Source organism: Triticum dicoccoides, chromosome 2A (assembly GCF_002162155.2).
Source record: "Triticum dicoccoides isolate Atlit2015 ecotype Zavitan chromosome 2A, WEW_v2.0, whole genome shotgun sequence".
Classification (NCBI taxonomy): Eukaryota; Viridiplantae; Streptophyta; class Magnoliopsida; order Poales; family Poaceae; genus Triticum; species Triticum dicoccoides.
In genome coordinates, this window is record NC_041382.1 from 62,809,797 (window position 1) to 62,825,058 (window position 15,262).

A 15,262-nucleotide genomic window follows, 5' to 3' on the forward strand; every position below is an offset into this window, starting at 1 on the left:
GCTTGCTCCTGCCTCCAGTGGCCGGCCGTGCTGCCGTTGAGGCCTCATCGCCCCCTACTACTCCCACCACTAGCCAGGCCCTGCGGCGACGGCAGCCTCACACCACAGTCGAACCAGTGAACCCTCATACTCCTCTCCGCGTGGGCATCCACTGCCGCATCTTCCCCAGCTCCGCGTCATCCCCTTCCTAGGCCTCGTTGTCGTCCACAGCCTTGGTGCTCTCGGCACGGCGTGGTCAATGTGGTCAATGACCGACTTCCATCGGAAGAGTACTGCACATGGAGAGGCTGATAGATGGGTCCACGGCCACAACCCAGTTTTTTGTTATTTGCCAAGTAAGTCGCTTTGTCAGGCCTGTTGGGCTGGAAATCTTTCAAGACGAGGAGAGCTTTCATTCGGCTGGCCGAGAAAATGGCCTATCAGTAATGAGAAATGGGATGTACATTTTTAAAACACATCAAACTGGCAATTAATTTCAAATTTCTTTTTTTCATTTCAAGATTTTAAAATGCATCGATTTTTATGCGTCGACAATTTCTTGGATTTTATATTGGTATATATTGTAAGTGCATCTAGTGCCACCCCTAGTTGGTTTTGGAGTATTGACGACAAACCTAGTTGAGGGACTAATGTGTTTGTAAGAATTGCAGGATAACACAGGTAGAAGTCCCTCATTGATTCGGTTTTACTACCAGAGATGACCCCTAAAAATGTATGAAGACATTGAAGTCAAAGGTGGTATATGAAGATATTCACATTGAAGACTATGACAAAGGAAGACACGTTATGAAGCCTATGGAGCTTGAAGACTTAGATCTTTCGTAGTTCTTTTCCTTTGTGTTGAGTCATAGGAACCACGTACTGTTAAGTGGGGTCCAGGAGAACCAGTTAGAATGACTGAAGTGATGCCCAAACTAAAAACCTATGTCTTCGAGTGAAGACAATGAGAGCGAATCTTGTCCAGAGCCGGACAAGTCAGCTTTGCTTGTAGCCCAAGTAAAGTTGCCATGAGAGTTTGAAATCTGACCGTTGAGACACGTGTCAGTTCCTTAGTGACCCAGGGTCATTTCGGACAAATCAGGTCGGGTTGCCAAGTAGCTATAAATAGCCCACCCCCTACAACCATAAACGGTTGGCTGCTCAGATTTCAGTGCACGGCTTTTGTCGTTTGAGAGCAACCCACCTCGAAGCCTTTGAGAGAAAATTCCTAGCGAGGAGAAAAGCCCTAACCACCCAGTGCCAAAGAATATTGGGCATCACTTAAGTCTTCTTGTCTGTGTGATCTGAAGACTTATTACACTTGAGGACTGTGAATCCTCCAGACGGTTAGGCGTCGCATTCAGAGCATCCAAGAGACATTGTGGATTGCCAGTGAACGAAGTCTGTGAAGGTTTGGGAGTCTACCTTGAAGACTTACCAGAGTGATTGGGCGAGGACTAAGTGACCTTAGCTCAAGGAGAATACGGTGAGGACTTGGTGTCCTGAGCTGCGTGTTCAGGACTGGGTGTTCGGGACTGTGTGTCCTAAGGTTTAAATACCTAGCCGCTCCAACCAGATGTACAGTTGTCACAGCAACTGGAACTGGTCCAACACATCATTGTCTTCAACGAATCACTGGTTTCATCTTCACTTCCTTATTCTTACTGTTACTCATTGTGAAGCCATTGCATGCTTGCTCTATCTTTTGTCTTCACAACGTGAATGTATGATCTGTTTGGCTTCATAACTTCTTCCTACCTGATCCTTATTACACTGTAGCTATTTGTCTTTGTGCTTTCACTCTACTGAATACTTGACCATGGCTTGCCTAGTGTAATCTAACTTCCGCTGCATAGTAAATAGGCAAAATCTTCGTTGTTTGTCTTCATAACTCCCATGTTTTGAAGACTTTCATAAAAATCGCCTATTCACCCCCCCTCTAGTCGATATAACGCACTTTCATATATTTATTTTTAAAATCAGTTTGAACATGACTCGAAATTTCGGGATTAAAAACAGTTCGTTCCGCACCGAAATATGCAAAATTTCGTATACTTTTTTTAACCGTGGCCACAATATGGGTTGTAATGCTAAGAAAAAGAATATGGGCTCCAAAAAAACCTTATGAATTAGCAAATGGGCTGTAAATTATTAGAAATAATGGCAGATGGGTAGTATGATGTTTTCCACAGATTTGAGGCTTTCCTAAAAAAGGTTGACGCACAAGCAGTGACTGTTGGATGTCCATCCAACGGCCGTCGTGCTTCTTCAATCTCTGCTCTTCCTGCTCCAGCCGCTCAAACAAGCGCCGATGGGACTGCCTGCTCTCTCCTCCCCGCGGCCGGCTGTGCTGCCGCGCAGGCCGCACCGCCCCACCGTACTCCCATCGCTGGCCTAGCCATCCCTCTACTCACCCACACCTGCTGTTATTCTCTGGTGACGGCAGACGAACCAGTAAACCCTCGTACAGTCGTACTCCCCTCCGCGTGGGAAACAACTACCGAGTCTTCCTTGGCTCCGTGTCATTCCCTTCCTAGGCCTCGCCGTCGTCCACCGCCCTGGTGCTCTCAGCGCAACCTGGTCAACGTGGTCAACGACCGACATGCATCTGAAGTGGACTGTACATGGAGAGGCTGACAGCTCCTCCACGTGACATCTGGGACCCACCGAAAGGGCCTCTATATTTCGCGAGAAAAACATTACCGCCGCTGACACCTCGGACCCACCAGCTATATCTTCGCACGCAAGGAAGTGCCTCCTTATTACGCATAAAACAATGAATACTCCCCCTGCTAGCTGGGACCCAGTATAGTGGGAGGCTGACTTGTGGGCCTACTTAGTTGACGGGGATGGAGGGCTTTGTCAACTTAGCCAATATGCACGGTTTTAGCTCCAGTGATCGTACAATGTCCATCCAACGGCCATAGTGCTTCTTCAACCTCTGGTCTTCTTGCTCCAGCCGCCCAAAGCAGCACCGGCCGTGTCGCATGCTCCTGCCTCCCGTGGCCGGCTGTGCTGCCGCGGAGCCCTCACCGCCCCCTACTATTCCCACTGCTGGCCAGGCCCTACGGCGATGGCAGCCTCACACCGCAGCCGAATGAGTGAACCCTCGTACTCCTCTCTGCGCGGGCTTCCACTGTCGCGTCTTCCCCGGCTCCGCGTCGTCCCCTTCCTAGGCCTCGCCGTCGTCCCCTTCCTAGGCCTCGTCGTCGTCCACCGCCCTAGTGCTCTCGGCGCGGCGTGGTCAACGTTGTCAAGGAACGACTTCCATCAGAAGAGTACTGTACGTGGAGAGGCTGACAGCTGGGTCCACGGCAGCCGGAAGGAAGTGCCTCCTTATTACGCGGAAAATAATTATTCCTCCACCTGACAGCAGGGACCCACCGGACGGACCATCGTATTTGGCGAAAAAACGTTTCCCCCCTGACTGCTGGGACCCACCGGATGGGCCACCGTATTTCGCGAAAAAACGTTCCCCCCGCTGTCAGCTCAGACCCACCGGAAGTGTCGCCTTATTATGCACACAAAAATGAATACTCCCCCTGCTAGTTGGGACCCACCTTGGTGAGTGGCTGACTTGTGGGCCTACTAAGTTGACGTGGAGGAGTGCTTTATCAACTTAGTCAATATGAACGATTCTAGCTCTAGTGACCGTACGATGTCCATCCAATGGCCGTTGTGCTTCTTCAATCTCTGATCTTCTTGCTCCAGCCGCCCAAAGCAGGGCCGGTCGTGCCGCATGCTCCTGCCTCCCGTGGCCGGCTGTGCTTCCGCAGAGGCCTCACCGCCCCCTACTATTCCAACCGCTAGCCAGGCCATGTGGCGATGGCAGCCTCACACCGCAGCCGAACCAGTGAACCCTCATACTCCTCTCCGTGCGGGCTTCCACTGCCACGTCTTCCCCGGCTCCGCGTCGTCTCCTTCCTAGGCCTCGCCGTCGTCCACCGCCCTGGTGCTCTCGGCGCAGCGTGGTCAATGTGGTCAAGGAACAGCTTCCATCGGACGTGGACTGCACGTGGAGAGGCTGGCAGCTGGGTCTATGACGACAGCAAGGAAGTGCCTCCTTATTACGCGCAAAATAATTATTCCTCCAGCTGACAACGGGGACCCATCGGATGGGCCACCGTATTTCACGAAAAAACGTTTCCCCCTGACTGCTGGGACCCACCAACTACATCTTCGCACACAAGGAAGTGCGTCCGGGCAAAAAAAGATTCGCCCCCGTGACTGCTGGGACCCACCAGCTACATCTTCGCACGCAAGGAAATGCCTGACAGTCGGGACCTACCTGGTCGAAGCGTACGTAGCGTTGTCATTATGGTCGCGAACGTGTACGTACATACTGGTCGATGTAGAGGCGTGCACGTGTCGTAGTAGAGGCGCGCATGTAGCATGTACACGTACGTACAGCGGCCAGTGTGCAAGAAAGAAAATACGGCCACGTACATACATACGGGCAGGGTCTCGAACGCCTACTCGCGCATACGTACGGCCAGGGCTCGTGTACATGGCTGGGTCGGAATGAAGAAACAGCGTCATCGTCGTGTTCATGGGGAGCCAACCGGCTGGGTCGAAACGGAATGCGTCGTCATGTTTATCGGGAGGGCTTGGACGGAATAACCGATGGAAACGAGGCCTGGCGTACCGCAGGACGGAGTAAACGGCCTTGTGTTCGACTGGCCATGTTCGAAACGGGATCCTATTCATCGGGAGGGGTCTGGCGTACCGCAAAATGGAGGAAACGGACCTCCTACGGTCTAAATGGGGGTCCTGTTGATCGGGAGGGGTGTGGCATACCGCAAAACGGAGGAAACAGACTTGTGTTGCAGCGTTACGGTCGAAACGGGGGTCATGTTCATCAGGAGGGGTGTGGCGTACCACAAAACGGGACTCCATGGGATACTGTTCATCTCCACCGTCGACTCCCTCCAGCCTCCACGAGCTACTGTTCATCCACCGTTGACCTCCTCCGGCCTCCACCTGCGACTGTTCATCCATGGGCTCATGTTCATCCAGCCTCCACCGCGCGCTACTCCACTGGCTACTGTTCAACCAGCGCTCTCCACAGGCTCCTGTTCAACCACCCCTCCACGGGCTACTGTTCATCCTGCCCTCCACTGTCTACTGTTCATCCTACCATCCACGGGGTGGTCTTGTTCATCCTGCCCTCCATGGGGTCCTGTTCATCCAGCCCCAACCGGCTCGATCGATCGGGGTACTGTTCATCTAGAGGCAACACCACGGGGTCCTGTTCATCCACCCCCACCGGGAACTGTTCAGCCACCCCCCCCCAACGCTCACTATTCATCCAGAGGCAGCATCGATCGGCTTCAGTTAGCAGCAGTAGTGAAGGAATTGCTCGATCGGGTTTAGTTAACAGCCATCGATCGATCGCTCGGGTTCAGTAACGCGTAGCCTGCAGTGCAATCGCTTGGGTTCAGTTAGAGCCCAACGCCTCGCACACACATGCATACGTACGAGACAAACGCGCATCGCTCGGCCCCCGACCACCCACCGTAACCGGGGACTCCCCGATATTTTTCGTGCCCTGGCTTCAACCATAGTTTTTTCCGTCATGGACTGCCCAAAGAATGTCATGTAGCTGCGTCTCTGGCCCGCCCAGGAGGAAAATCCCATTTTCTGTCATGATTTTTTGTCATAAAAGTAGGACCCCACCACATCTATGATGATACCGGGTTTTGTCACAATTATCGTCATAGAAGTGTCATAGGTATGACAGAAAAAATCCGTTCGGCCCAAAATGTCACGGATGTGTCTTTTTTTGTAGTGTTAGTCATAAAGAACTCACATACTTATTGCAAAAATCTACAAGTCATCAAAACCAAGCACTACGCGCATGCTCCTAGGGGGATAGATTGGTAGAAAAATACCATCGCTTGTCCCCTACCGCCACTCATAAGGAAGACAATCAAAGAAACACATCATGCTTCAAATTTGTTACACAACGGTTACCATACGTGCATGCTACGGGACTTTAAATGGCGGTTTTCTATGTGAAGGGAAACAGGCAATCCAAACTTCAAATGATATAAGCGAAGCACATGAAGCATTCTATAAAGCCATACTCAAAAGATATAAGTGAAGTGCAAAGAGCATTCTATAAATCAACCATGGACTATCTCATACCAGCAGGGTGCATCAAAGAAAAGTGAACACTAAATGCAAAATACGCTCCAAGATTTGCACATATCACATGAACAAAACGAAACTGAAAACATACCGATACTTGTTGAAGCAAGATGGGATGCCTTCCGGGGCATCCCCAAGCTTAGACGGTTGAGTATCCTTGAATATTTACTTGGGGTGCCTTGGGAATCCCCAAGCTTGAGCTCTTGCCTCTCCTCCTTCTCCTTATATTGAGACCTCCTCGATCTTTGATCACTTCATCCACACAAAACTCAACAGAAAGCTCGGTAAGATCCGTTAGTATAATAAAGCAAATCATTACTATAAGTACTATTGCAAACCAACTAATATTTTGTTTTTGAACTGTATCTACTGTAATATAACTTTTACATGGCTTAATCCATTGATATAAATCAATAGTTTCATCAAAACAAGCAAACAATGCATCAAAAACAGAATCTATCTTAAACAGGACAGTCTGTAGTAATTTGAACATTCACCATACTTATGTTACTCCAAAAATTCTGAAAAATTTAGAAACAATTAACAATTTGTATATAAAGACAGTGCAAAAAAGTTTCAGAACCGTTTGACGTTCCAGTAAAAAATGTAAAATCGCGCACGACAGCCAAAGTTTCTGTTTTGCACCGCACAAACCAACAAGCAATGTAAACATCCTAAAGGCAAATATTGGCACATTAATTTTATAATACAATGGAATTGTACAAGGGGATAATTATTTTTGTTGAAAAGTTTCTGTAATCAAGGGTCACAAAGTTTCCATGGGCATGAACAAAGTTCAAGGCTAGCTCCCACTTTAACAATGCTCGTCTTTCTTACTTTCGCTTTTCTTTTTGAAAAAGTTTTAGGTTCCCCTCTTTTTTGTTTTTAAACTTTATAAAAGCACACAATAGAAATAAACGACTCTCTAAAACTTCTGGGTTGTCTCCCTGGCAACGCTTTCTTTAAATCCATTAAGCTAGGCATATAGTGCTCAAGTAATGGATCCACCCTGAACCCAAGGAATATCAAAACAAATTTTAATTAACTATGATTTGTGATTTAGTAGTGAGCACAAAGTAACATATATCATGCAACGACGAAGTCTAACTCTCTTCCTATGCATCAGCATGTCATAGAAGAACAATTCATGCACACATAGTAAAGGCCAATGCATAGTATAAAAAGTTTCTTGCAATTTTATCATATTGGAAACATGGAGAGGCGGAGATGTAGTTCCTATCTCATAATAATTGCAAGTAGGAGCAGCAAGCACATGCATATTATATCTATCAAAATCATCATGTGTAGTAGTGAAACGCAACCCATTGATATAATCCTTAATAAGGGCAAACTTCTCCGATATAGTGTAGTCGGGAGAATTCAAAAAGATAATAGGACTATCATGCATGGGTGCAATAGCAACAATTTCATGTTTAACATAAGGAACTATAGCAAGTTCATCTCCATAAGCATAATTCATATTGGCATCTTGGCCACAATCATAGCAAGCACCATCAAAAAGGGTTCAAAAGAATCAACGGGATCATAACGATCATCATAGCATTCATCCTTCGGTAAATTCGAAGGGAAATTAAACAATGTATGGGATAAAGAGTTACTCTCATTTGATGGTGGGAACGGGTGATCAATCCGCTCTTCCTCCTTTTGTTCTTCGCTCTCCTCCTCATCTTTTTCATCCAATGAGCTCACAATGTCATTAATTTCTTCTTCCATAGAATCCTGCAAAATTTTAGCCTCTTCTTGGACAGCGGAGGATTCCTCAGTATATGGTTTAATATAAGGATTAGAAGCATAATTATCATAGCAATATTTAAGTATGGCCAAATTTTCAGATTTGTAGAGAGTAGTATCACACTCTTCAATAAAAGAAGCAATTTCGCAAGTACCCCTAAAAGCAACAAATTCTTCAATTTTTTGAACATCATAGTAATTATAAACACCCTTAGTATACGAAGATATGATTCCATTATCACTAAACTCACATTGGTAAGGAAGGTGTTTCTTAGGGTCTTCAGAACAACAAGTACAATCATATATTTCACATAAATTACAAGCATAGCATTGCAAACGATGATTTTGATCCAGTAAAAGTTTCCCATTTTCAGATATGCGGTGTCGCACATAACAAGCATGCTCATCTAAATATTTGCCCTCAACTAAGCTTTGGGGTTTCAGCCCGAGCACATAGGGATCGAAGATGATCCAAGTAAAAAGCTTCAGTAGTGTGATAGATTTTGAGTGGTTCTTCAACCATTGGTTTAGTAGGTACCACTATTTTTTGGTATTTTGTGTTTCCTACCCATAACTAAACATAGAAAATAAGAGCACGAAATAAAAACTACTTAGTGATAAAACAAACAAGCACACACGAGAATATTCACCCCACGCTATAACTCCCCGGCAACGGCGCCAGGAAAAGGTCTTGATAACCCACAAGTATAGGGGATCAATTGTAGCCTCTTTCGATAAGTAAGAGTGTCGAACCCAACGAGGAGCTAAAGGTAGAACAAATATTCCCTCAAGTTTTATCGACCACCAATACAACTCTACGCACGCTTGACGTTCGCTTTACCTAGAACAAGTATAAAACTAGAAGTACTTTGTAGGTGTAACGGGATAGGTTTGCAAGAATATAAAGAGCATGTAAATAAAAACTAGTGGCTGTTTTAGGTAAAGAAGTAATAAAGTTAGTATAGATTCTGTGGAAAAGTGGTGGTAGGAGTTGCGAAATTGTCCCTAAGCAATTGACTACTTTACTAGACCGATAGCAAGTTTTTGTTGGGGAACATAGTAATTTCAAAAAAAATCCTATGCACACACAGGATCATGGTGATGCATAGAAATGAGAGGGGAGAGTGTGTCCACGTACCCTCGTAGACCGAATTCAAAAGCATTAGCACAACACGGTTGATGTAGTCGTACGTCTTCATGATCCGACCGATCCAAGTACCGAACGCACGGCACCTCCGAGTTCTGCACACGTTCAACTCGATGACGTCCCGCGAGCTCCGATCTAGCAAAGCTTCACAGGAGAGTTTCGTCAGCACGACGGCGTGATGACGGTGATGATGTTGCTAGCGACGCAGGGCTTCGCCTAGGCACCGCTACGATATAACCAAGGTGGAATATGGTGGAGGGGGCACCGCACATGGCTGGAATAGATCAACTGGTCAACTTGTGTGTCTAGAGGTGTCCCCCTGCCCCCGTATATAAAGGAGCAAGGAGGAGGTCGGCCGGCCCTCTATGGCACGCCAGGAGGAGGAGTCCTCCTCCTAGTAGGAGTAGGACTCCCCTCATTCCTACTCGTACTAGGAGGGGAAAGGAAGGGGGAGAGGGAGAAGGAAAGTCCCCCTCTCTCCTAGTCCAATTTGGACCAGAGGGGGAGGGGTGCGTGGCCTGCCCTAGGCCAGCCCTCTCTCTCTCTCCACTAAGGCCCATAAGTCCCATTATTTCTCCCTGGGGGGTTCCTTGCTATTAGTTTTGTAGGGAGGTACCAAAGTAATCCAAGAGTAGACCACTGGGCAGCGGTCAAGAACATCCTGAAGTACCTGAAAAGGACTAAGGATATGTTTCTCGTTTATGGAGGTGACAAAGAGCTCATCGTAAATGGTTACGTTGATGCAAGCTTTGACACTGATTCAGACGATTCTAAATCGCAAACCGGATACGTGTTTATATTAAATGGTGGAGTTGTCAGTTGGAGCAGTTCTAAACAGAGCGTTGTGGCGGGATCTACATGTGAAGCGGAGTACATTGCTACTTCGGAAGCAGCAAATGAAGGAGTCTGGATGAAGGAGTTCATATCCGATCTAGGTGTCATACCTAGTGCATCGGTTCCAATGAAAATCTTTTGTAACAATACTGGTGCAATTGCCTTGGCAAAGGAATCCAGATTTCACAAGAGAACCAAGCACATCAAGAGACGCTTCAACTCCATCCGGGATCAAGTCCGGGTGGGAGACATAGAGATTTGCAAGATACATATGGATCTGAATGTTGCAGACCCATTGACTTAGCCTCTTCCACGAGCAAAACATGATCATCACCAAGGCTCCATGGGTGTTAGAATCATTACTGTGTAATCCAGATTATTGACTCTAGTGCAAGTGGGAGACTGAAAGAAATATGCCCTAGAGGCAATAATAAAGTTATTATTTATTTCCTTGTATCATGATAAATGTTTATTATTCATGCTAGAATTGTATTAACCGGAAACATAATACATGTGTGAATACATAGACAAACAGAGTGTCACTAGTATGCCTCTAATTGACTAGCTCGTTAATCAAAGATGGTTATGTTTCCTAGCCATAGACATGAGTTGTCATTTGATTAACGGGATCACATCATTAGGAGAATGATGTGATTGACTTGACCCATTCCGTTAGCTTAGCACTTGATCGTTTAGTACGTTGCTATTGCTTTCTTCATGCCTTATACATGTTCCTATGACTATGAGATTATGCAACTCCCGTTTACCGGAGGAACACTTTTTGTGCTACCAAACGTCACAACGTAACTGGGTGATTATAAAGGTGCTCTACAGGTGTCTCTGAAGGTACTTGTTGAGTTGGCGTATTTCATGATTAGGATTTGTCACTCCGATTGTCGGAGAGGTATCTCTGGGCCCTCTCGGTAATGCACATCACTATAAGCTTTGTAGGCATTGTAACTAATGAGTTAGTTGTGGGATGATGCATTACAGAACGAGTAAAGAGATTTACCGGTAAGGAGATTGAACTAGGTATTGAGATACCGACGATCGAATCTCGGGCAAGTAACATACCGATGACAAAGGGAACAATGTATGCTGTTATGCGGGTTGACCGATAAAGATCTTCGTAGAATATGTGGGAGCCAATATGAAAATCCAGGTTCCGCTATTGGTTATTGACCGGAGATGTGTCTCGGTCATGTCTACATAGTTCTCAAACCCGTAGGGTCCACACGCTTAAAGTTCGGTGACGATCGGTATTATGAGTTTTTGTGTTTTGATGTACCGAAGGTAGTTCGGAGTGCCAGATATGATCACGGACATGATGAGGAGTCTCGAAATGGTCGAGACGTTGTGTTTTGATGTACCGAAGGTAGTTCGGAGTGCCTGATATGATCACGGACATGACGAGAAGTCTCGAAATGGTCGAGACATAAAGAACCGTGGTTCCCGACCGTGCGTCATCAGGGGAACATTGTTATGCAAAACATTGTTACCGACCTTGCATTTCGGATATCAGACATTGTTACCGACCTAACATTGTTACGGAAACATTGTTATGGACCCAGCATATTTACATAAGCCTGGTCGTAAAACAATGTAACGCACCAGAGGCAGAACCGGGACAAGCATCAACACGGGAACATTTGGATTACGTACTATTTGTCAGTTACGTTCTCAAATCATATAGTTTTGTCTTATAAGCTCTTCTATTAAGGAAGATACACTCGCCAGGAACAATGTTATGGGTTTCGGATGTATTCAAGAGTAGGCTGTGAAGGCAGAACTGGACCTTCTAAACAAAGTTATGATTCCCGAATTGGAGTTTGCCGCGTCCACCGTCAGCTACCCGAAAGACATTGTTAGGGATCCTGTTGTCACCATCCATGGCCCGGCTAAAGGAACAGCGTGGTTCCCAACCATGCGCCATCCGGGGAACATTGTTATGCAAAACATTGTTACCGACCTTGCATTGCGGATATCAAACATTGTTACTGCCCTAACATTGTTACAGAAACATTGTTATGGACCCAGCATATTTACATAAGCCTGGTCGTAAAACAAGGGAACATTTGGATTACGTTCTATTTGTGAGTTACGTTTTCTAACCATATAGTTTTGTTTATATAAGTCTTATAAGCTCTTTTATTAAGGAAGATACACTCGCCAGGAACAATGTTACGGGTTTGGGATGTATTTAAGCGTAGGCTGTGAAGGCAGAACCGGACCTTCTAAACAAAGTTATGATTCCCGAATTGGAGTTTGCTGCGTCCACCGTCGGCTACCCGAAAGACATTGTTAGGGATCCTGTTGTCACCATCCATGGCCCAGCTAAAGGAACAGCATGGTTCCCGACCGCGAGGAAACAAAGAAGGCCCCGCCGCTGCTAAGGCCTCTGCCAAGTTAGGGTGTGGAAGATCTGAACGGACGAACTTCCAATCTACAACTCCCAGTTCGTCATGGTCTTTAGAAAACATCCACAAAAGATTTTGTATAGAATGCTGGCCAGGAGCAGCTCGGCAGCATGAGCTGGTGTTTGGCCAAGGACATGAAAGACAAGATCGTCAACCAAGTCCTCCCGCACGGCTACATCTCGCCGGACCTTTCAAAGGGCAACGAGGCGTTCTCTGTCCCCATTTTCAATGACCTGGATGAAGACAGGTCTCTCCTTGACTTCGACTACATTACCCACCCAAAATTTCCATTGTCCCTCGTGCCTCCACCGGTAAAGCTGTATCAGGGCTGCAGTTGTGTGGTGTGTGGGTCGGACTACAGCTGCTTGAGGAAGAATGGTGGAGGTGCGGTGTACAATGAGGATGGCACCCTCATCAGGGGAAGACCAGTAGTGTATGAGTGTGGTGCTCTTTGTGGTTGCACCACGAGGAGCTGCTTCAACAGGTCGACCCAAGTTGGGATGGAGCACCGGCTGGAGGTGTTCAGGTCCATGCAGACGGATTGGGGTGTCAGGACACTGGACTTGATACAGCCAGGCGCTTTTGTATGCGAGTACAGCGGAGACGTGGTCACTGGCGATGTCACCATGGATGAGGGCTGCGTCATTGATCCAAAGAGGTTTCCCAAGAAGTGGAGAGAGTGGGGATATGCCTCTGATGCACTTCTAGAAGACAAGGAGTACGTCCACATCGAAGTTCCCCAAGCTGTGCTTCCCGATACTGTGTGTGAATCAGTTCTTCTGCCTCAGTTCCCCCATTTCCAAGAGCCAGGCTATATACTCGATGTGTCTCGCCGGAGGAATTTTGCCAGCTACATTAGCCACAGTTGCATCCCCAATGCCTTTGTCCAGTTTGTTATCCGTGCAGGGGAAAATCAGTCATGCACTCACCTGATGGTGTTTGCCATGGATGTCATCCCACCTATGCGGGAGCTGAGCATCGATTATGGCATAGATCAGCAAATTTGTTCATGACAGGGTTCATTGAGATGTCCGACTGGCTGGCTCATCGGTTGCAGTGGAGGATCTTACTGTTAGCACCATTTCTACGTGAGGTGTATTCTCAAAGCTACAAGTCCTGCTACCTACTATGGGATGAACAATTCTTGGTTCATTTTGCTGTCTCGTTTACAATGGCCCGTTGGTTGCAGCGGAGGAATCCAATATCGAAGGGAAAATTTTCATTCACCCCACTACTTCCTTTTGCTGTGGAGAAAAGGGATGTCTTGCTAATAGAGTGCCTGAGTATATGCTCTCCAATTCATCATCATGAATTAGAGAGCATATACTCCCTACGTTCCATGATACTTGTAGTGGTTTTAGTTTTGAGCGACAAATACTCACATATATTATTAGATATTTCTGAATTAAGGGTTTCCCCAAATTCATTTCCGAAAAGGATAAACAGCCACCAGGCAGGATATACTCCCTGGTTCCCAAATACAAGTCTTTTTAGAGATTCCAACAAGGGACTACATACGGAGCAAAATGAGTGGATCTACACTCTAAAATATGTCTATATACATCCATATGGTGTAGTCCATTTGAAATATCTACAAAGACTTATTATGACTGAACTAAGGAATTGCTCCCCCGTATCGGCATACTCCCCCGATGTTTATTGGGTTTAGCTCGGAATTGGTATCAATGAACAAGTATCCATTGAATACTTATCAAGGCCTTATTCATTAAAAACTTCTTTACTGGGAGCTCGTTCTGCATGACATCATGAAACAATAATATATTCATAAACTTAAATAATTTCTTATGAAAGGCTTTAAATCCGCTGAAGAGTTTACCATTTGTGAGTTGCGTCTACAAGGGAAACATTGTTATGAACCCATCTGGCCTAGTAGAAGGAAACCATAATTACCGACCATGCCCTGCGAACGGAAAACATTGTTATGACCCAGCTTATTTACGTAGTCCTGGTCGTATAACAATGTTACGGACCAGAGCCAGAACCGGGACCAGCGTCAACAAGGGAACATTTGGATTAGGTACCATTTGTGAGTTACGTTGCAAATCATATACTTTTGTTTATAAATCTTATAAGCTCTTTTAAGGAAGATCCACAGGCCAGGAACAATGTTACTGATGATCGGTGCTTTATTTCGCTACTCATAATGTTACTACCTCCATAGTGGATAGTGTCATGATCTTGTTACAATGGAAAGTATCATATACTCCCTCCATTCCAAATTACTCGTCATGGTTTTAGTTCAAATTTCTCTACTCTTATAAAAAACCGAGTTGGTGATGATGGTGTGACTGCCATCTTCCAATATAAACCGTGATGTTCCCTTGTTGACGGATGTTGATGACAGAAAAGCTTCTATACAAAATATTGTGTGGATGTTTTCTGAAGCACCCATCGTGGTCTGATCACACGACATCACGTGCATGGCAAGATCGATGGATCATCACAATACGGGGGAGTGGCAACAATGTTTTGGTCATCAGCGTTGCCTTCATCCAAGTGACACAGCGCAAAGAAGCTGTGTTTGCTGTCATTTATAACATTGTTACGGGCGGGAACAGCATCGTTACTGACTGTGCACCCTTTGCACGCCCACAAACTGAAAACATTTCCACCGACCCTCCATAACAATGTTTCTGTTGTTGCGCTGGAACCGTAACAATGTTCCTTTGTTCGTGCAGGACCAGCAACAATGTTTTCCGTGCGTCGTGGGCCATCGTTGCTAACATTGTTACGGACGCAGTGCAAAAAACATTGTTAGCGAGCCTACCCTCGCACCACGGGAAACATTGTTCCACAACAAAGGGAAAACATTGTTACGCAGGGTTGGTAGAATGTGGTTTCATGAAAGTGGTACATTGTTACGGACCCAGCAAGAAGCAGCGCGTGTTGTCACTCGAAACATTGTTGGTACCCAGTGCTACCAACGGTCACGGAAGATCTACTGCTGGCCAGGAACAATGTT

The 15,262-nt window shown here is 46.2% G+C and overlaps 1 protein-coding gene across 1 annotated transcript in view; it reads left to right on the forward strand.

Annotated features, from left to right (window-relative positions):
* The window catches only part of LOC119357594 (histone-lysine N-methyltransferase family member SUVH9-like), a 31,292-nt gene extending 18,000 nt beyond the window's left edge, over positions 1-13,292 (forward strand). The window contains exons 2-4 of the mRNA XM_037624493.1: positions 11,880-11,955; positions 12,073-12,162; positions 12,363-13,292. Of these exons, the coding sequence (XP_037480390.1) occupies positions 11,880-11,955; positions 12,073-12,162; positions 12,363-13,292 (1,096 nt within the window). The remainder of the gene's footprint in view (positions 1-11,879; positions 11,956-12,072; positions 12,163-12,362) is intronic.
* The last annotated feature ends 1,970 nt before the right edge of the window (positions 13,293-15,262 follow it).